The sequence below is a fragment of the Phasianus colchicus genome, chromosome 22, assembly GCF_987193195.1.
Source record: "Phasianus colchicus chromosome 22, bPhaCol1.hap1.1, whole genome shotgun sequence".
Classification (NCBI taxonomy): Eukaryota; Metazoa; Chordata; class Aves; order Galliformes; family Phasianidae; genus Phasianus; species Phasianus colchicus.
In genome coordinates, this window is record NC_143457.1 from 1,040,819 (window position 1) to 1,062,850 (window position 22,032).

Genomic DNA, 22,032 nt, shown 5'->3' on the forward strand with positions numbered 1-22,032 from the left:
CATTGTGGCTCATGGAGAAGCCGGGGGGGCCGTGGCCACACGGAGCGTCTGCGGGCGGTTGGAAACAGCGGGGACCCCCCCCCCGGCCCCCCGCAAAGCAGCGCCCGTTTCGGAGCAAAAAAGAATAAAAGAAAAGGAAACAAACGATGGGCTCTGTGTGGTGCCACTGCTGCGGGGATGGGGGGACGGGGCGAGGGGCAGCGCGGTGACAAAGGAGGCACCTGGGAAGGGGGCGTCCACAAAAAACCCCCCCGATGTGGGGATGGTGGATGATGAAGTGCTGGGGGAGGCAGAAGCTCCGCTGTGCTGAGGGGAGGTAAAGAGCTCCGGGAGAGCTGGCGCTGCCGGGGCGATGTCATGGTGTGAGCACCAGGTCACGGTGCCACCAGCACCGGGACGCATCACCACCGCAGCACCACCTCCGAGGACGCCACACCGGGGCCCCCAGCTCGGAACGGTGTCTCCGCAGCCACCGTCTCCAGGGACGCATCACTGCCATGGCACCAGCTCCAGGGCCTCCTCCCCATTGTGGCCACAGGCTCTAGGGATGCTATCCCCAACCTCCCCACCACCCCCCAAAGCTTTTGGGCCCCCAGCCAGGCACAGTGCTGGGCACGGGGACCTCACCACTCCTCAGTCTCACCTCTGGGTGCCTATTGGGTTCTGGGTGCCAGCAGGGATGTGGGGCCAGGGGGGACACTCTGGGGCACAAAGGAAACAAAAGGTGTCCCAGTGGTAGCAGTACCCCCCCAGGGCAGCCACCAGCAGCACACAGCAGCCAAGTGCGTGATAGGGCTGTCCCAGTGGGGGGGTGGGAGGTGACACAAAGCCCTGTGCCAGGACACTGTGATGTGTCTCAGTTTACCCAGAAGAGATGGGGGTGTGTGGGAGGAGGAGGCAAAATATGGGGGGGTCAGTTTTCTTTTTCAGTGTTTATTAGAAACAAAAACGGGGGAAAAAAAGGGGATGTGGTTTCTGTGTTTTTTTTCCTTTTTTTTTTTTTTTTTCTTTTTTCCTCCTTTTCTTAGAAAGACCGTGGCGGCTGACAGCAGCGGTGTGGGCTGAGGGGGGGGGGTCCTTACCTGCTGGGGGTATCAAGCCCCCACCACCTCCATCCTTTACTGAGGTGCCCCTGGAGCAGCCCTGCCAGGGGCAGTGCCATCTCTATAGGCACCCCCCCATGCCCTCCCCCCACCCCAGGGCGGGCAGCCGGGCCCCGGCGGGGCCACGCATTAAGGCAACCATCCTGCTGTGCCCCGCCGTGCCGGGGGGGCTCCCTGCCACAGTGGGGCCACTATCGCTACGGGCTATATGTACACACCCTGCAGCTGAGGGGGGGCTGCCCCGGGGCTGTTTGTGCTCAGTGATAGGTTTCCTCCCCCCCCCTCCCAACCAGGACAGGCAGGGCTGAGGGGGGGGCGTGGGTCTGTCCCCCCTACTCCCCACCCGGCGGAAGCGTCCGTGTGAGCCGGCAGCACGGCTCTAGGAGTCCTTGAGCATGCTGATACGGGCGTAGATCTTGAGGGCCGGCCCCAGTTTGATGTTCATGGTGCTCATCAGGTGATCCTCCTTCAGCAGCAGCAGCGCCTGCCCGTCGATCTCCTGCGCACGGAACTCTTCGGCAATCTCCTGGCAGCCTACAGGGTGGGGGGGGGGGGAGGGAAAACACAACACGGTCACGCTCAGCACAGACCCAAAGCCAACAGAGCCCCTCTACGGTGCGACCCGACGCTCCTCACCCGGCAGTGAGCGGATGAACTCGTAGACATCCTCCACGTTCCACTTGCTGGGCTCACTGGGCAGGAAGCGGTGCCCGATGCCTGCCAGCTCCCGCACGTGCATGTCGGGCAGCTCCATGTCACGCAGCTCCATGTCGTGCAGCTCCAGGTCACGCTCAGCCTGGCGCCGGCGGGAGGTGGACGAGCTGGCCGAGATGGGCGACAGCGGCTCCTCGTAGCTCGAGTTGTCCGAGCAGCGGCTTGAGTCCTCCTGGCTGTGGTTGAGCTGCAGCGACGCCGTCACCGAGAGCGGCCCCGAGCCCGGCGGGAGGGACACCGGAGTCTGCGGGACGGAGCCACCGGGCAGCACCGGCCCCGCGGCTCACTGCGCCCCTCGGGTCGGATCCACGCCCCCCCCTCACCTGCTTCTTGGTGTCCTTGCTGAGCGTGGGCACTTTGCAGGTGCGGCGGCGGCTGTGGGGGGGCCCTCCGGGCTTCTGCAGCTTGTTGCGGTCGGGGTGGAACAGCCCCACGCGCTTCGTACAGCCCACGTTGTACCTGCAGGCAGCGATGGGGGGGTGGTCGGTGGGTGAGAGCAGGGCTGGGGCAGGGCGCGGGGTGGGGGGTCGGAGCTCGGTACCTCTTGGCACACGCCATGGAGCAGAAACGCTTGGAGCGCTTGAACTTGTAGGCAAAGTCGACACGGCCGCACAGCTCACACTTCAGCTTCGGGGGAGCCCCCTCCTCTTTGGACACTGCCGAGGGAGAGCAGCGGGCAGCTGAGCCGAGGCAGGTCAGAGTCCTCGCGGGGCTCCCACCTCGGGGCGCCCGCCTCACCTTGCAGGTAGGGCTCCTCCATCTCGGAGTCGGTGGTTGTGGTGTTGTCGTGCTGCGGGGCGCGCTCCGCCAGCAGCTCCTGCGCATACTGCGGCTTCAGGCCCCCCACCAGCAGCGAGGAGCGGCCCACCTGCGGGCGGCCGCGGCGTCAGCGGGGCCGGCGGCGGTGGGGGGGGGGAAGGGGAGCGCGTTGCGTTAGGGAGGGAGGGGTGAGGGGAGGGGGGGACGGACGTACCGGGAAGGGCTCGGCGCCCTCCTGGATGACGAAGCCCTCGATCACGTGCGTGAGGATCTGCGGCTTCACCACGGCCTGCGGCGGTTTGTTCTCACCATTGTGCGGGGCGGCGCCGGCGACGGTGGAGGCAGCGCTGCCGCTGCCCGAGGTCATGCCGGGGGCGGGGGCGGCGGGCGGCGCATCCACGCGCTCCGCGCCCGGCTCTGCGGAGGAGGGAGGGGGGAAACGGGAGGGGGGAGGAGGGGGGAACCGTCAGCTTCCACGCGGCACCGCCCGCCCCCGCCCCGCTGGGCCGCCCCGGGCCCGCTAGGCCGCGCCGGGCCGCGCCGCTCCTTCCTAGGCCGCGCCGGGCCCCGCCGCCGAGCCCGGGCCTCACCTGACCGGGCCGCGGCGACCCCGGGCCGGGGGCGGATGCGGAAGTGAGGTCAGCGCCCACCGGGCCGGGCCGGAGCGGGGCGGCGCGCACTCACCGGCGGCGCTCAGCGGCGCGGCGGCCCCATGGCGGGGACAAAGGCGGCGGCGGCGGCGGCGGAGCGGGGACAAAGGCGGAGCGGGGCCGGGCCGGGCCGGGGCGGCGGCGGCGGCTGCGCGGGGCGGGGCGGGGCCGGGCGGTGACCACGCCCATCGCCCTCATTGGCCGCCGCCGCGCGCGCGCGCGCTCCGCTCGACGGGCGGGGCCTCGGGAAGGGCGCGGGCGGGGCGGCGGGGGGCGTGGCCTCGGCGCGGGGGCGTGGCCAGGCGGCGCCGCTCCCCGCGTGCCTCAGTTTCCCGCGCTTACCGTGCGCGGCGGCGCGCTCCCCCTGCGGCGCTTCGGGGCCGGGGGGCGGCGGGGGGGCGGCGGCGGCGGCGGGCGGCGCGGCGGCGGGGGGACTTCTGGCGGCGGGCGGCGCGTCCCGGCGGGCGGCCTCTGCGGCACCGAGCGGCGGCTGCGGCGGGGACAGCGTCAGCGCCGCGAGAGCGCGCCCCGCACGAGGGCGGCGGGGTGTGAGGGGCGGGGCATCTGTGTGTGTGCGGGGCGCGCGCGCGTGCACGCAGATGCTCCGGTCTGGGTGACGCTGCTACGTGCGTGCGTGGGCCCGGCGCGCACATGCAGAGGTCAGGAATGCGCTCACGTGCACGTGGGACAGGTAGAAATGTGCACGTGGAGGCAGCCTGTGAGCGCTTGCACACACATACTTGTGTGTGAGCCAAGTGCAAACACACGTGCAAACATGGTCCAGGTGCATAAGCCCTGTGGACAGCTGTGCGTGGGCCATTGCGCACACATGCATGTGGCACAATTGGACACGGAGGAGGCAATGGTGCACAGGTCATGCACACATGCAACACGTGCGTAGCTCAGGAGTACACCAGCCGTGCATGCACGCACATGTGGATCTGGCACAAGGGTTGCACACGTGCACAGAGCTGACATGCACACAGCACGTAGCACACCCACACGAGTGCACACCGGGGCCCCCCATGCACCCCGACCCCCAGCACCCCTGCTCTCTGGGGCCGGGGGGCCCTCACCGTGCTGCTGGCCGGCTGCAGCTGCAGGATGACGGCAGAGGCGTGCTGGAACTTGCGGGGTGCCCCGTAGCAGCCGGGGTGACCGTTGGGGGCTGTGCCTTCCGCCCCCGTCCCATGGGGGGCTCCCGCTTTGGGTGGGGGAGCTGGGCTGGGGCTGGCAGGGGGCAGTGGCTGGAGCTGGGGGGCGGCTGGGCCCGAGGGGTGCTGCCCACGGGGTGCCAGCTGCTGCTGCTGCTGCTGCTGCTGGATGACAAACTGCTGCTGCATCGGCTTCGGTGGTTGCTGCAGGAACTGGGGCTGCTGCAGCGGGGCGTAGGCTGTGGGTGGGAATGGGGGGATAAGGCCCAGAGGCTTCATCAGTGATGCCACCCCTGAGTCCCCTCCCTCTGAGGCTGCTCCTGACCCTGGCAGCATTCACTCTTGGCTGGGGTGAGGCTGTCCCGGGGGGGTAGCAGCAGAACCCTGAAGTTGGGTAACCCCAAGGGGTTGGTGGGTGCTGGGGAGGGGGACAGCCTTCACCCCCAGAGTTGAGCCACGAGGAGGAACCTCCTCCCCCTCTGATCCACCAGCACTGGCACCGTACACTATACAGGTCCCTGATACAGATGGGGTGCCCAGGAAACAGCAGGGAGGGCCATCATTAGGTTTCAGAGTAAACGCCTGCTGCCTTTTGCAGCACATAATGGTCCAAGCCCCCCCCAGCACGGTGCCTTACCTGGGGTGACGAGTGGGTGGGCGGCAGCAGGGGCAGCAGCAGTGCGGGCCATGGGGTGGGTGCGGGCATCGGGGCCCTCAGCCTTTTTGAGGTGGTCACCAGGGTTCTCAGGTGGGGGCGCCCGGGGGGGTCCGGCCCGTGGAGTGCTGCCAGGGGGTTTCATGGCGAGGGCAGGGAGGTGGGGGCCGGCGGGGCGCAGCGCCAGGCTGTGCACCTGCAATGGCAGCATGTCAGTGGGGTGGGGAGGACAGGGGATGTGGGGTGCAGGGGGGCTCACCTGGGGGGTGGCGGGCGGTGGGGCTGGCGGTGGGGCTGGTGGTGGGACAGGTGCAGGGCTCTCGGGCCGGACGGCGCTGACGGGGCCCGTGGGCGTGAAGATGAGCTGCGGGGAGAGAAGGGTGAGTCTGTCTCTGAGGGTTGTGGGGAGCACCCTGAGTGCTCCCATGTCCTCGTGCGATGGCAGAAGTGTGGGGCACACGGGACACTTGCCCATGTCCTAGCTCAGTGCTGCTGTTCCCCGTGTCTCTTGGGTGACTCTGTGGGGTCTGGGCACTCCATATCAGAGTAGCGGCCCTCTGTGGGGTCTGGGCAAACCCTCCCATAGCGTGTAGGTGTCCCATGGGATCCAGACACCCCCCTACCCTAGCAGAGGGTACCCTGCTGGGGTGGGCCCCAAGCAGTGAGGGTGAGGGACACTCTACAGGGCATCTCTTGGGGACTGGGTACCACCTGCTGGGGGAGGACACCCCAAGAAGCCCACACAGCCCATAGGATGGGCACCCCATGTAGTCTGGGCACTCCCAGCATGGGGACAGCGGGCACTCAATGGAGGAGATCTCAGAGCAGTGTGTGGTTACCCCATGGGATCTAGGCACCTCACAGTAAGGTGAAGCATGCCCTGCAGGTTTGGGCACCCCATAAGGCCAGGGCACCTCAAAGCAGGGCAATATTCACCCTATGGAGTCAGGTGCCCCCTTGGGGGCCTTGCACCTTGCAGCCAGGTGATGCTTTGGGTCTGGTTACCTTAAGGTGGAGTAGTGGGCAACCTGGGAAACCTAAGCACCCCCCAGCAGCACAAAGGGCCCCTGTGAGCTCAGGCTCACCCTACAGGGCCTGGCTACCCCACAGCCAGGTGACAGGAAACCCACAAGTTCTGTAGGCTCTGGTTACCCTACCCTACGGTGGAGTGACAGACTCTGCATGTATCCAGCCCACCCCGCAGCACAGCGATGGGCGCCCTATGAGCTGTGGGGCAAAGGAGACCCTCTAGCATCTGCTTCCTGTGGGTCTGGGCCAACTTGCTGCAGAGTGATGGCCAGCCAGCAGCTCCCAGCTGCCCCATAGAGCCGTTGGGTAGAACACCTCTTACCATCTGTGCCCGCAGGTACATCTGTGCCTGGCTGGCGGTGAGGGCAGGTGAGGCAGCGTTGCCCAGCAGGACAGCTTGCTGTGCGATGCCCGACGCCCCGGGGTTGACGCTCTGTGCCCGGTTCAGGAGCTGGGCTGCTGCTGGCGACGTGGCCAGGTTGATCTGCAATGGGACAGTGGGTTTTGGGGCCGGGGTGGGGGCTGCGGGGTGCTCCCGGCGAGCCGGGGACTCACCGTGGGCTGCTGCACAGGCGCCTGCTGCGTGCCATTGCTGCCAGAGGAGCCGCTCTGCCTGTTGGCTGCCAGGCTGGCCTGGGGATGGGAGCAAAGCGTTGCGTGCGCGTTGCATTGCGGCACCTATGGGTGACCCCCGGGGGGGGGTATACCTGCTGCACGGCCGCCAGGCTCTGGAGCTGGGCGCTGGTGAGGTGCTGCTGCTGCAGCGCGGCCGTCTGCAGCATCAGGTGCTGCTGCTGCGCAGCATACATCTGCTGCAGGTACTGCGCTGCCGTGTTGGGCTGCCGGTGCAGGGCCTGCTGGATCACCTGCAGGAAGCAGCGGGACCGTGGGACGCGACACCCCAAAGCCTCACCCTGTATCCAGAGCCTCCAAATGCATGCAGCATTCCTGCTCTAAACCCAAGGGGAGACCCAAGCACCCCAACCCCAGCCCCGTTTGTAGGGTGAGGGGTAGGATTAGGGTGTGCAGCACAGCCCTACCTGGACGGTCTGGCGGTCAGGAATGCCGCTGTAGACGGAGATCTGTGGTGCGGGTGGGCGCGCGGTGCCGGTGCTGCTGGGCGTCGTGCTGGTGCCGCCGGCGCTGCTGGAGGGCGGAGGTGCCGGGAGCTGCTCGTTCTCCATGGTGGTGGCAGGGCCACGCGGGGTGTCTGGGGTGGCCTAGAGCTGGGGGAGAGTGTGGAGGTGGGCGTGGGGGTCCTGTGGGTTGGGGGGAATGAGGATGGCAGATGGGAGCAGCCCTGCGTGCCCCCGGCCCACCCCTACCCGTGCCCAGCACACAGCAGCACTTCAAATCCTCAGGAAGGGGAAGAAGGATGGATGGACAGACACAGGAAGGATGGAGGAGAGGGATGGAGGGGAGGAAGTGAAGGACAGAAGGAAGCAGGATGAACAGAATGATGGATGGGAAGTGCAACCAGGAAGAGCGGAAGGAGGAAAAGGGTGAAGGGAGGCAGGGAAGGAAAGAAGGAAATGGGAAAGGACAAAGGGCAGGAGGGAAAGATGGACAGACAGATGGGGACACAAGTATGAATGGGATGGATAGAAGGATGGGTGGAAGAAAGGACAGATGGATGGAGGTAGAAAAGGGATGAAGGAACAAAAGAGGATGGAAAGAGAGGAAGGGAGGGAAGGTAGAACAGATGGAAGGAATGAGGGGACAGAAAGAAAGGACAAAGGGACAGAGGACAGAGACAGGAGCAAGGATGGAAGGAAGCAAAGAAGTAAGAGTGAAAGATAGAGGGACAGGATGAGCAGAAGGACAAACAGAATAAATTAGGAAAGGGGTGGAGGACAAGGGGGGAGAGAACGACAGAGCAAAGGAAGAAAGAGAAGGATGGAAGGAAGGACAAAGGAAGGGAAGGAGGACAGATGGAAAGGTGAATGCAAACATTGAGACGGACAAGAGAAGGGAAGGATGAAGGGAACAGGAAAGCAAAAGAATGAGGGAAGGATGAACAGACGGATGAAAAAGTAGACAAAGAGGGATGAAGGGAAGTAGAGGGATGAAGGGGGGGAAGGGTGGACAGAAAGATGACAGAAGGATGGAAGGAAGTAGGTAGGTGTGAAAGGATGGATGGATAGACAAAAATACAAAAGGAGAGAGAGAAAGATGGACAGAAAGAAGTAGGAAATGAATAAGGGGGAAGGAAAGATGGACAGAAGGGAGGACAGAAGAAGGAAAGGAGTGTAGGGACAGAAGGATGGCCAACAGGATGGACGAGAAGAGGAAAGGGACTAAGGGAAGGGTAGGAGGAAAGGGTTGAGGGGTGTGAGGGAAGGACAGAGGGATGGAGGGATAGAAGGAGAAGGACTGGAATGGAGGGGAAGCGCCGCATGCTGAGTGCCACTGGGGTTGGAGGTGAGCAGCAGGAGCACCACCACCGCCACCACCACCACCACTGCCAGCAAGGGCCGTGCCCACACTGCCAGGCCGCACCAGCACCCAATGGCTCTGTGGGCACCCAGGCTTTGCTGCTCCCACATGTGCTCACAGACCTCCAATAACCAGCAAGAAACCCAAGGCCCCGTGCCACCATGGCGGGTGCCACCACGCTGGGTGCCACGGCCAGCACCAGGGACAGCAGCGCCGGGCGCTCCACCATGGACAGCAGCCGCGGTGCCCACAGCAGGTGGTCTTGGTGGCCACGCCAGGTGACCCCGGTGGCCACGCCACAGTCTTGCAGGGACAAACACAGCACGAGGCGCCAGCAGCGGGACAGCAGGACGTGGCAGCGCGATGTCCCCGTGCTCAACGACGTGAGGCCACGGGGCCACATCCCCGGAGGGCGCTGCTGCGCCGGCGAGGCGGGAGGACGCGCACGGGTGGGACGGAGAAGCACGCCGGAGGTGGCTGCCGAAATGCCCGCCGGTGGCCGCGTGCCCGCGGCGTGGCCGTGACATCCGCCGTGCTCCGCTCTCAGCGCCGTAGGGTTTGGACGCGTGGGCCGTGGCTTTATCCGTGAGCTGTGCCGTGACATCCCGGCGGCATCGGGGCGTCCTCACGCGTGGGGTCGCGACGGAGCCGTGAGCAGCGAGAAAAGCGTCCCCGCCGGTCCGCATTCGTCCCCGTGCGAGGGACAGGGAGGCGGCGAGGCGGTGACACGCACGGCGGGGCTCCGCGGCCTCGAACCCCACGCGGAGCAGAGCGGAGCGGCGCGCGGTGCCCCCGCAGCCCCGGACGGCTCTCGGTTCTCCCACCGCCGCACGTGGAGCGGCCGCGCGGGTCCGGGCGGAGCCCCCGCCCGGGGCAGTGTGCGCACGGAGAGGGGGGCCGGGCGCACGGCGGACATCGGTGCGTCCGCCTCTCCCCCCGCCCCCCGCGGCGACGGGGAAACTGAGGCACGGACGCGGCCGGGACGCGCGGACACCCGACACCCAGACGCGTGCGCGGCCCGCCCCCCCGCCCCCCCGCGGCCCAGACAAAGCGGCGGGGCCCGGCGCTCGGTACCTGCGGCCCCGCGGCCCGGCTCCCGCCGGCCATGACGGAGGCGCCTCCCGGGGTTGCGGCCGCGCGGGCCGGCGGGGCGGGGCGGGGCGGGGCGGGGCTACCGGGGAGGGGCGTGGTCAGCTCGGAGGGGCGTGGCCTGCTTCCCTCCCGCCGGGGCGGTGCGGCGCTCCCTCGGGCGGCGGCGCGGCCATCGCTCATTTGCATTCCGCCGCTCGTCACGTGCGCCGCGCGGCCAATCGGAAAATGGGCCGGCCCGCCGGCCACGCCCCCCGCGCCAGCGGCTCGCGCTCGCTATGGCAACGGGGAGGGAGGGGAGGGGGGGCCGGGCGCCATGGCAACGGGGGCGGGGCTGCCCGCGCGCTGCCCCGCGACGGGGCGGGGCCGGAAATGGGAACGGCGACCGCTTAGGGCGCGGGGGGGGGGGGGGGGGGGCTGGGGGGAGCGGGTGTGTGCGGTGGGTCTGGAGGGGGTTTGGGGGGGGTGCAGCCTGCAGCAAAGCGGGGTGCGAGTAGGGCGTGTGCACGAAGCGGGGCGCCGGTAGCTGACTTGCGAAGGGCCCGAGGTAAGCCTGCAAGGTGCAAAAAGCAGGCGTGCAAAGTGTGAGCACGAGAGAGCAAGAAATGAGGTGCGGGCTGCAAATGTGGAAAGGAGTGCAGATGGTCTCGCAGGGAGCGGGGTGCAAGAAGCTAGCGGGAAAAGAAATGGGTACAAACAGCAACCCTGCAAAAAACGGGGTGCCAAGGGGAAGAGTGGAAAAGATGGGGTAGGTGGGGCTCAAGGTGCAAACCCACAAAGAGCAGGGTGTGCATGGCAAACTTGTGGAAAATGAGGTGCATACAGCAAATCTGCAAAAATGATGGTAGCCCTGGAAGCATGGAGCCTCAAAGGCCGCGAGCAGTGCATGCAACCACAGTGCTCCTAAAGGGCTTCTGGGTGTGCAGTGGGACCCTGTGGTTTGCATGTGGAGGATTTGCAGGTGGGTTTGTAAAGGGGATTTGTAGGTGTGCACGAGAGGCCTGGGTCTGCTGCAAGATGCATGGATTTGCAGGAAGGGCCTGGGAGCTTGCAGGTGGACACAAAGGTTTGCAGATGGGGCTCAGGGTCGGCTGTGACCGCAGTGTGCCCTTGGTGCTCGGGCACAACAGTGCTGCTCACACCTGGGGGCACCACCAACCCTCAGGGCTTGGGATTGGAGTTGCCCGGTGTTTGGGGAACGTTGGGGCTGCATGGCTGGAGGCACCAGAGGGCAATGACTGCCCTGCGATGGAGCCTGCGGGGTGGGGATGGGAATGGGGCTGAGCATTATCCCTTTTCTTCCCTTTTTTTTGGTTCCTTTTCCTATGCAGGGAGCCAACAACTACCGCTGGGCAGTGAGGAGCAGTGGGGGTGCGGTCCCCAAGGGATGTGCTGGGGACAGGCTGCCACAGTCTCATAGCAGCACGTGTCCCAAACCGCACGCTTTTCAGCCCAAAAAGGAGATGACTCGTGAGGCCACCACCAGTGTGGACACCGGGAGCAAGATGGCCGCGCCATGCCAGGCACGTGGCAGCACAGGGTTGGTGTCCCTCTGGTACCGGTCGCCTTGTGCTTGGAGTGACTCAGCCTGGGCGTAGCAGCAGGCCTGTCTTGTCCTCACGCCATGCCCGCCATCCCCACCGCTGCGCTGTGCGATGCCACTGCTGCATGCATTGCACCCTGGGTGCGGGGCGGCAAGGAGATGTGGCCCTGTGCTCAAAGATGTGCGGCGTGGCCTAGCACAGGACCCAGCACCAAGCCCAGCACCGGGCCTAGAACCAAGCCAGCACCAGGCCCAGCACTGGGCCAGGCCTTGCGCCTGATGCCATCTCCCTTCTCGCACCGGGGAGCCGGGCGGGAACAGCTTGAAAGCCTGACTGCTCATTGTCTGCACCCAGCGGGGCGGCCATTCAGCCTGGGACGCGCCGAGGGCTGGGTTTCCACTTGGAAATTTCCCTCCGGACGCGTTTGGGGGCCGCTCGTCCCTCCCGCTGCCCGCGCGTGGGTTCGGAGGGCACAAATATTTGTGCGGACACAAAGGCGCGCGGGTGCCGGGGGGAACAAAGCACGGACGCGGCGCATCCCCGCGAACAATGGGGCCGGATATTTGGTGATGTGAGCGGGGCCCGCTGCCGGAGCTGCCTCACATCCGCCTACCTGCAGCCCCTGGGTGGGCCCGCGGCATCCCGCTGCCCGGCAGCTTCGCAGGGCAGCATGTCAGCTCCAGGGGGGGGCAAAAAGCCCTTCTGGGTGGACCTGTCTCCCTGTGAGCATCCTGGGGTGCCCCCGTGCCCGCCCTGATGCGGGCTGCTGCAGCGGTGGAGAGATGTGCCGCCGCGGCCCGGTTCCATTGAGCACCACTTGTCCTCCTTTAAGAGGGCTGTCGCCCTGCTGTCTGACTCCCAACGCCCTGCCCTCCCCTCGTGAGCCCTGGGGAACATCCTCCTGTGGGGATCACCGTTCTCCTCCTAGGGTTTGTGTTTCCCCTGACGTCTTTTCTGGAGCAAATCGCTTCCAAATTCTTCCCCTTTGAACTTCTTCCCCTTTGAGCTTCTTTCCCCCTGAGCACTCGGCAGGTGCTAGTGGCATCCCCAAAGCAGTGTCAGGCCCCGCGTTCCCAAAGCATCACCCTCTGGGAAGGCTGTTGGAAGGAGTCCAGAGACAGCAGAGCCTTGGCGAGAAGGCAAGAGGAGGGGATGAGTGGGTTATGCAAGCGTGCCTTGTCACATTTTGGGTTTTGTTGTATTTCTGCACCTTGGATGCAGGTATTTTTCCAAAGGAAATCGCCTGGTGACGCAGCTCCTCCTGCGCGACGCCTCCGTCCCTGGCTTGTGCTGGGTCCCGGCAGGGGGCTGGAAGGAGCGGATATCCCGCTGGGGTTTGGAGCTCTTCTGGGGGGAGATTGGCAAATACTGGCTCCGAAAGGGCTCTGTGGGGCTGGGCACTGAGAAAAGCCCCCCCTGGGAGTTCTTCTGGGGGTGCTCCAACTCAGTGCGTGGTTGGAATGTCTGCAGGATAGGCTGTGGGAGAGGAAAGCTTGCCCTCAGGGCTCTGCACAGCCAAAAAACTTGGGTTTTTTTTGCTTTCTTTATTTATTTATTTATTTTTTTTTTGCACGACTTTGGTGGGCTGTGAGATCTGCTGACAGCTGGAGAGTTTTCTTGCAGTCCCCCAGCTTTTAACTCAAACCTCCTGTTTGCCATCACTGAGCAGAACTTTCAGCTTCCATCCACTTGGTGTCAGCTCCCGCCTCTGCTCCAGCCCCGCTCGCCGTCCCAAATCACTCCAGGCTTAGCCATGTTGATCCTCCTTGGAGTGATGATTTAATCTCACTGCAATTAAAGCCTTCTTTTACCCATATAAATCATTGCCCCATCTTCTCCTCGCCATGAATATTCACAAGCCCACATTGGAGCAAGCAGTTCTCATTTGCTCGCAGTTGAGCTGATACACATCCCAACCCTGTGCTGTCGGGATATGCAGCGAGGTGGCAGGAATTGCATCGGGTCAGACAAAGCCTGGCTGATGCTATGTGAATTTTCTCCAGCACATGGAAGCAGGATGAGCCCTGCACTCCTGGGGATGTTTCTGCACCTGTGTGCATGGCGGGGCACTCGGCATTGGTGCATGTGAACACCTTGAGGTTGCAGTACTGGATAATGGGCACCAAGGCTGGGCAGGGGCTTGCATGCTGGGAAGAGGCTTGCGGAGGGTCACAGTGCTGTGGGATTGTGGCTGCCTGCTGCCCATGAACCCCATCCTTGCCATTCCCCTGCCAGCTAGCAGCAGGCTTTAGGTGCACTGAAAGCAGAGATGTCGGTTTTGCCAATGATTCCGGGTTGAACAGGAAACAAAAATTGCAGTAGTTTTGCCTTGTGGTGCAACTGGGAAGGGAGAGGGCAGCAGAGGGGCTGAGGCAAAGATTTATGGGCAGAGTCAGCACCGGTAAGAGCAAAGAAAAAAATACACTGTAAAAAACCTGGGTAAGCCTCTCTATTAAATTATTCTGCCCCACTGGAGCCGGACACTCACCGCCTTTGATCCTCCCAGCCCTGTCCCGTTCCCAGCCCATAGGACCCAGCTCCTAATGGGCACTGACAGCTCAGGCCAGCAGCCCTTGCAACTGTGGCGAGACTGACGCTTCGTTAATGAGCCCTAACGAGGCCTGGCGAGGCTGTCGGTGGGCTCTGCTGACCCGGCTGGGTTGGGTTGGAGTTCTGCAAGTGGTGGGATGCAGGAAAAATGGCTTTTATTTTCTCTTTCTCCATCGTTCTTCCAACATCTGGCAGCAGGAGCACAGCTGCACTGCAGGAAGGATTCATCCCTTCTCTCCCCCATCTTTTTTTTTTTATTTTCTAAATTACATTGGATTTAACAAACTCCTGGCCAGGTCATAGGCTGATCCATGTTGTTTGTGCAGCCTGGATCCCATTGGGCAAGGCTCACATGGAGAAAGGGCAGATTTGGTGCCCTGGGGGTTGTTTAAAGTGGGCAGAGCCTGCTGGTGGCTGTGCCAAGCCTCTGCCTCCCTGGCAGTATTGGTCTTATAAAAAGATGGAGATGCGGATTGGTGGGCCGGGGTCTCGGATGTCTTCTGCAATGGGTGGGATACAGGGAACTGGCAACACACCCTTGCATTGGGTTTGCAATGAGTTTACAATGGGTTTGCAGTGAGTTTGCAATGGGCCTTCAGTGAGCTTGCAAAGGCCTCCATCAGTCCTCGTCCTGCTGTTTTGACTGGAGGCAAAGCAAGTCTCAGGAAGCCTGATCCCAGCCCCTGGTTTTGGTGCAATGCCCTGAAGAGCAGCCTGGCCAGAGCGGGCACAGGGCTGCTCTGACATTGCAAACCCATCAAATAGGCTGAATCCTGACCATCTCTGTGATGTTCCCAACTCCCTGTGTTATTTTGCACTGTTTTGCACTGGAGCTGGGAAGACTTGCCTGCTCAGTCAGGAGCACCCAGCCTGACTGCAGATCGATCTAAATTGCATCCCTGCAAGTGTCTGTGGCTGTGTGCAAGCTTGGCTATTAATAAAGCTCTTCCCAAGAGCAATGAGGTTTTCCTATCCAATGCAGCAGATTCCTGGAGGCTCCAGAAATTTATTTTCCTATTCCCTCCGGCCCGTGGCATTTCCCAGGGATGGATGCCTCCTCTTTCAGGCCATCCAGGGGGAGGTTTTGCTTCATGTCACCCTGGGAAGTGCCCTGCGTCGGCTCCCTTTGCCTTCTGCTTTGCTTTCAGTGATTTAAGGCAAACCAGCTGCAGGAGGGGCAGAAGAAAGAGCTGCCTGGGAGCGGGGGGTGGGAGGTGCGGTGCTGTGTGGGGCTGCGCCGGGGAGGCAGGACGGCCACGTTCCTTCCCCAGATGAATGAAACCCTGCAGCTTCCCAGCAACTTGAACCAGCAGGGAGGGGGAATTGGGCCCAGGGAGGTGGTGTCTTTGCTCCAGGCTCTGTGTGTCCTTTCCCAGCCTGAGCGGTGGGAAAGTGATGGGCTTGTGATGGACCTGAAAGGGCTCACAGGGGGCTCGTAATGGACTGGCAGGGGGTTCGTAGCAGGTTTGGGCACTGGGTCTGCCTGGGATGGAGCTATTCACCTAGCAGCCTGTGTGAGGACACACAGATCTGTTGGTTGTTGGTTTTCTTCTGCTTAGGAACTGAAGGGCATTGGTCTGTCCATGGGAGGTGGTGGGATCTTACCTTTGCATCCCTCCTTTTGTTTTGCTTTGCTTTCTTTCTCCTTCCCCTTCTCCTTCACTTACCCAACATTTGCCTCGAGCCCCGTTGTTTTTTTTTTTTTTTTGCTGTTCCCATTTTTTTCCTTTCTCCCAGCCCACTGGGGTCCAGGGGACAGCAGCAAGTGGCTGGGCACTGTTGGCTCTGCCAGGGCTGACCCACAGGAGCTATTTGGTGCCCAGTGAGGGGCACTGAGGGGCAGAGTGCTGGCTGCTACGCTGGTCGGGGAAGTTGTTGGATTGGCCTCGTGATGCTGGCGTCTATTTACTTTGGGTGCTGACGTGTCTGCTTCCTCGTGTGTTCTGCTACTTGATCCCTTTCTTGCCATACAAGGGCAAGGAGGACTCGGTTTTAGGGCCAGTTCCCTTTAATGTATTTATAAATGATCCGGTTGCAGGCAATGAATGTGTGCTAAGTAAGCTCATGGGCAACGCAGAGTCAGGAGGAGCTGCACACTCCCTCGAGGACAGAGGGAAGCAGGGGAAGGCTGTGCCCAGAGGGCAGAGGCATGGCACAGCTCCCTGGGGCGGCGGGCGCAGCCTCACACTGGGAGCGCTGAGCCTCAGCCATAGGGTTTGGGATTGGGCAGAGCTGTGTGCGGCCAGGGGTTGGGCCTGGGATCCGTGTGGGTCCCTTCCAACTCAGGATGGTCTATGATTCTAGTCGGAGAGCCCCAAGAGCTCTTGCTGCCCGTTTTTGATGTTTGCTGTGTTGCTGATCGCACTGTTTTGCTTTGGGGGAGTTTTGATGGAAGTGCTGCCCTCGGGCCCTATGTGGCATTTGGGTCCTCCAGTGCTGCTGTCTCTCTCCTCTGAGAACCATCTCGTGGAGAAAATCAGCAATTGCACCTTTCTTCTTTTCTCCTCAGAAAGACTCCGTGGAGAGGAGTCGCACAGAACTGTGGAGGTCCCTCTGGTCCCACGCAGCCCCTGCAGAGCCCGGATGTAAAGGCAGCCCATGCCACCACCCAAAACCCCAACCTGTGCTTTGAAAAGCACGTCTTGGGGCCCTGTGTCACCCCAGAAAGAGCAGGGTCAGTCAATGGGACTCATTTGCAAACCAATCTCATGCATACCTGGGCTGAGGAGCACAGTGCTGCTGGGTTGTAGTGCTTCCATATCACACAGCTGCCTCCAGAAAAACCAACTGATCCCATGGGCTGTTAAGCACGATGATGCTGAAGGTGATGGGTGCTGGGTCATAGAAGCAGTGAGATGCAAATCGAGGATCAGATAACCAACCCAGCCCTGCCCTAACAAAACCCCCATGCATTGTTGGAGATAAGACATGAGTTGTTCATCCATCAGAAAGAGGGAAGCCTGCTTGTAGGATTGCTTTTGCTCAAAGTACTGTAGGAAGATGGGGAAATCCATTGTGTACTTAAAGCATGTATTTCTGTGCATGTGCATTGCAGCTAGAGGAAACCAGTCCTTGCTGATCACAAAAAAATTGCTTTTCATCCGATGCAAAAGCCTTTAAAGGCCCCACTGTGACCCAGCTCAATTAACCATGCCCACAGTGCCATTGGCCTGACTGCCAGATTTGGGTGAGAGCAATCCCAAATGGCTGCAGTTGGGCACTGAGACAAAGGCTCTGCTTCTCTGCATTTCAGGATGCTTAATACATAATCAGTTTATTTTCTAATGACTATTAACTGATTGCTATGTGCACCAGCTGGTAATTGAGCTGCAGCTCATGCTGATGATGCTGTCTTTTCTCAAAGCTTTGGTGTAAAGACAAAGTAGAAAAACTTCCTGGTCCAGAAGACATCTCCCCAATCCCAAATCCTCCATTACACAGATTTTCCATGGCCTCTGGAGCTGGTGAGGTGGCTGCCAGCCCCCACAGCATCTCCTGTTGCATGCAGAAGTGCTGACTTGGGGCTGGGGCAGCCATTCCCACTGAACCAACCCAACTCCCAAGTATTTTGCAACCATTTCCTAGTTTTTCTCTCTCATCCCCTCCCCCCCCCCCCCCCCCTTATTCCCTGAACCGGTATTTTTGTGTAAAATTCCCCACCAGCTCCACATTTCCTCCCAATCATCTGTGCCCCTAGAAGGATGCTGCTGCAGCCATCTGTAATACAGATAAGCATTCATCCTGCTCCAAAATGTTCATTAACCCTTCACAACCCCACGGAAATAAAGGGTATCAACAAATTTGGGTGCATGGGGGTTTGATTTATCCAAGTATTCCGTTTGGCTTCCACCATTTTGTCCCTTGCAAGGAGTTTAGTGCTTCTCTTCTAAATGAATAAATGTGGCTTAGCCAACATTACAAATGCCCATGATGGAGAGTAACAGGCACTGAGTCACTGGCAAACCCAGGTGAACGTGTTGGCAGGGATTTGCCCAAACTGGCAGGGTCACCTTGGGTTTTCTGAGATTCTTTTCATTCTGGAGCAAAACTGCAGCTGTGACGATACCAGCAAGAACACCTGTAGCTAATGCTATGTGTGCTCTCTGTCCCCTTGCCCTTGGGCTGTCCTGAATTTACTGCTGTATCCAAGGCTCCAGTTTACTGCTTTTTCACCTCTTTCATTACCGTATCACATCAACCACCACACACCCAAGCTGCTTTTGGTGCTGCATCTCCATTTTCCATTGTTTTGCTCAGATGAAGACAAAGTATAGCAAATAACATATTTAATAATAATCCTCTATCTGTCCATCCATCCATCTATCCATGTATCCATCTACCTGTCTATCCATCCATCATTCTATCTATCCATCTTTCCATTTATCTATCCATCCATCCATCTTTCCATCCATCCATCCATCTTTCCATCTATCCATCTGTCTGTCCACCCATTGTTCTCTTTCCATCCATCCATCCATCCATCCATCCATCCATCCATCCATCCATCCATCCATCCATTATACCTGCCCTATCAATCTATTACCTAACATGTGTAGTTGTGGATTGTCTCTATCAATGGGTCTCCTCTACCACTGAGATTTTACATGAGCTTCAAGCTCTTTTTCCCTATCTCCAGCAGGACCTGATAACATTTTCAACTCTGGCATTCCCGATTTGCCTTTGCTCAGTGGGAAATGTTGCCAGCACTCCCTAGAAGTGTTATAAACATATCCAGATCCAGGTCCCATGAGTAGGGGCAGCAGTGCTTGATGCTGGGAATCACTCTGCTCTGAGCAGCCCTGAGACCTGAATGTGAGCTGGATTGCAGGCATCTCAGCAGCCATCCCAAAAGGTGTTGCAGGAAAATATGTGGAGATGAAAGCATGGGGGTCACTTTGGGGTGGGGGTTGGGACAATTGCACAGGCATTTCCATGCTGGCAGAACTGGTCTGAAAGGTTCTCGTCCCTTTCCAAATATGTGTTTTCATTCCCAAGATCCAAAGTAAAGGAGGAATGGGTTGTCTGCGATGGCTCTCACTCACAGGGAAATGCAGAGATCCCTGTGCAGCCCCACAACAGCTTCTGTTGTTCTGTCACCATGAGGTGGGTACATGGGGCCCTTGGAGAAGCCTGCCTGGCAGCCTGCTGCTTGGGAAAAGAGACTTCTGTTTCCTCACGCTAACAGATCAAAGAATTCATCAGCAGCTCAGAGCAGCGCGGCCATCCAGGTTTGCTTCCCCAGCCTGGAGCAGCCTAAGCCAACAAAGGAGTAGGAGATGATGCAGTAAAAATCGAACCCCTGCAGCATGACAGCCCTCGATTTATTTACACTGCAGGGACAAGCATCCAGCTTGGATAGGGAACAATTTTGGGAGGATCCCAGGAGGGTCAGAGCTGGGGCTGAGTCCCTGCAGTGGGAAACCCCACCGACCCCAGGCGTGCTTCTACCTGTGTAAAACCCAGCACATCTCACCCTGCCCATCAGTAGTTACACAGACACAACCACCTCCAGAACACCCGCACGCCCCCAGCCTGGCTCTCATGCAGGTGCCAAAAGCCTGGGGGGTGCCCACACCAAAATCCCAACCGTGTGCCTATTGCTGGGATCTGCCCCCGCAGCCCTTCCTGGACGGGAACAACAAACGTGGGGAGATCGTCCCAGTTATTTAGCGTGGCAGCAGGCCAGGCTCAGCATCACCTGGGCTGGCAGGAGCGGATCCGGATTCAGGCTCTTATCTCCAATTACAGAACGTAAACATTGGATTTGGGCAGTAAGCTGGGCTTAGGTCAGCTGAGGCTGGTCCTTAGCACCAGTATGGGCATGGCGACGTGGTTAGCTGGAAATGCATCTCTGCTCTGCTGTGGATGTGCATTGGGAAAATGGGGCTGGTGAGAGGACATGGTGAGCGTCAAGCCTGTCCTTCCTCCGTAACACCTCCAGCTGGGCAAAGCTCTGGGAACAGCAGAGCAACAGCCGCTTTGCTCAAATATTTGTCAACAGCTGAAGCGATAAGGCCAAGGTGGAAGGTTTCACATTGTTTCACTGTGAATTGAACTCTTCTAGCAGGGCAAATGCTCGGGCATTAATGCGGGCTGCTGGGGGGCACCCGTGGCAGGGGTTGGGTCTGGGGGATCTGAGGCTCTATGGCTCTATGATCCCCATTGCACAGAGGTGAGACCCCGGGCTGGTGCAAAGCTTCTGCTGCCATCGCATACACCTGAAGCAGTGCGAGATGTCAAATGTCAGCTCTCCTTTTCCACGCTCTGGTTCTACGGCCCAACCTCGTTGCAAGGTGCCCATGTCAGGAGCCAAGAAATGGGGCAGGGGGCTCCTGCAGGAGGGCAGCCCCATTCCCAGCACTGCATCCATGGGGCTCACATCCTCCTGCTTTGCTCTCTCTGACGGTGATTATTTGTGCACCACTTGGTTTCTTCCTCTTCCTTCCCTTTGAAACAGAGGGTTTGCTTCCTTTCGAAGCAGTCCGGGGAGTTTCTATACTTTCCCAGCAAAAGTGAAAAAAGAAAAACAAAACCCATAGAAACCCACTGAAAAATGCAATTCCAACATAGTCCAGCACGCGATGGAGGCTGAGCAACACCTCCACAGCACCAGGCAATGCCATGCACCGAGCCTGAGGGCATCATCTCATCTCCGGTCTCCTCACCCTCAGCTTTGCATTTTGTATCTGAGCAGCGATAAGGCCCCAGAAAAGCGGGTGACCCATGGAAGCCCCACGGATGATGTCAGCCTGCAGGTCGGCAGGAGGGCAGGACGCGGCTGCGCGGCGCTGGGCCGGCAGAGCTGTCGCTTTGCATTTTCCAGCCCTTTGCACTGGCGGAGAAATGAGCCTGAAAAAAAAAAAGAAAGAAAGAAAGAAAGAAAGCAACAAAGCCCACGTCCAGCTCAGCCTGGGGCAGAATGCCACGGTGCAAACAGCAAAGCACAGTGCCAGACCCCACAGAGGTGTGCAATGCATCGGGTGCACCCCAGCGTCAGAGTGCGCTACGAGGGGATTTCACTTCTGAGCACGAATATTGCAGGGGCAGAAAGCAGAGCAGCAGAAAGGATGGGAGTAGAATGGGCCAGGAAGGGGAAAACTAGGGGAAGCAGCTTGCTATGGGCAGAGCCAATGCATGTTGGGGCAGCTTCATCTTATCAATACAAATTCCAATACTGATCTCAGCATCACCTTTATAACCTCCTTCTCTGGCCTCCACAGGAGCTGAGCTGCCTTCAGCCTAATCCCTGCCAGCTCCCCACAAAGAAAGGGCTTCTTATTCACTGAAGGGAGAAAGAAAACTGCAGATGCTCAAAAACATTTCCTGCTGACACCTCCAGGCCGGCAGCGTGCCCGGCGTGGGGCACGTGCCCCCAAATCCCCATGCCTTCAGCTGGGGTTTGGGGCTTTTAAGGGCGAAACAAGCTTTCTCCCTTCCTGGAAATGACAGGAGAGCGTGTGTGCCCTCCGGGAACTGACGTGCATAGTGTGAAGTTGGTAAATAGCTTTATAGTTTTTAAGCTTGGCCCCATAAGCCAGAGTGCTTTGGGGGCTGTGGGGTGTTTGGATGACAAATGCCCCCATGGACACCTGCACTGGGGGGTCTCAGGGACAGGGACACCTCTGAGCCCCCTGCAGCTGACACCAAGTGCTGGATCCCCCTTGGCCACAAACCCATCCTTTGCAGCCCTGGAGAGGCAAATGTCCCTCTGGGGCTGGATGTCACCCTTGTGCTGGAGATGTTCCATGCTGAAGCCATGAGACATCCTACGGAGAGTGGGGACTCACAATAAGTTTTGCTTTTCGCAGAGGAAACAGAACTGCTTGGCACTTTGCTTGGCCAAAGGGGAAGAGCTGCCTCTGCAGAGAGGCTCCTGTGAGATGCAAGAGAAGCAGGAAACTTGGAGAGGCAAAAATCTCCAAGGCTTTGCTCCCCATCTTACCAAACCCAGTGACAGCCTTGCAAAAAGGGACTCTGAGTTTGCAGAATGGGGTCCCACATTTGCCAAAATGTCTCCATCTTTACAAAAAGGGACCCCAAGTCCCCAAGTTTAAGAAAAGGAACAAGTAGGAGCCATATGGGGCCCTGTGTTTGTGCTAAAGGGTCCCAGGTTACCAAAAAGTGGGGAGGCCCCTCTTCTTCACACTCATCACACTGCCCTACCAGGAAAACGGGTATTACCCATATTTTTATCCCCGTGTGATTTCTTCCCAGCTAATCTGCTAAGAGCTTGATCCCTGGGCTGGTATTTGAGAAAAAAAAAAAAAAAAGGCAGGTTTTGTGCAGAGAGTGCTAAAAATCTCTCCCTCTGGAGCAGAAACAGCTTTGCTGGGGCAGGGGAGTGCCTGT

At 60.0% G+C, this 22,032-nt stretch overlaps 1 protein-coding gene across 4 annotated transcripts; it reads right to left on the reverse strand.

The window, feature by feature from the left end:
* Nucleotides 1-917: 917 nt before the first annotated feature.
* On the reverse strand, nucleotides 918-9,659 carry PHC2 (polyhomeotic homolog 2). Of its 4 annotated transcripts, none has more exons than XM_090122826.1 (15): nucleotides 9,575-9,659; nucleotides 7,105-7,290; nucleotides 6,772-6,930; nucleotides 6,620-6,697; nucleotides 6,387-6,548; nucleotides 5,295-5,399; nucleotides 5,018-5,231; nucleotides 4,303-4,619; nucleotides 3,569-3,716; nucleotides 2,791-2,993; nucleotides 2,556-2,685; nucleotides 2,359-2,473; nucleotides 2,141-2,276; nucleotides 1,740-2,004; nucleotides 918-1,637 (listed from the first exon to the last, which is right to left on the reverse strand). In XM_090122826.1, exons 2-15 carry the CDS (start codon nucleotides 7,246-7,248, stop codon nucleotides 1,483-1,485), a joined length of 2,331 nt encoding a protein of 776 aa, XP_089978952.1. In that variant the 5' UTR covers nucleotides 7,249-7,290; nucleotides 9,575-9,659; the 3' UTR covers nucleotides 918-1,482. The 4 variants fall into 4 exon arrangements, with proteins under 4 accessions (XP_089978952.1, XP_089978951.1, XP_089978954.1 ...); XM_090122825.1 differs by having other exon boundaries at nucleotides 1,740-2,061; XM_090122828.1 differs by lacking the exons at nucleotides 3,569-3,716; nucleotides 4,303-4,619; nucleotides 5,018-5,231; ... (4 more) ...; nucleotides 7,105-7,290; nucleotides 9,575-9,659 and adding an exon at nucleotides 3,261-3,357 and having other exon boundaries at nucleotides 1,740-2,061.
* Between the last annotated feature and the right edge of the window lie 12,373 nt (nucleotides 9,660-22,032).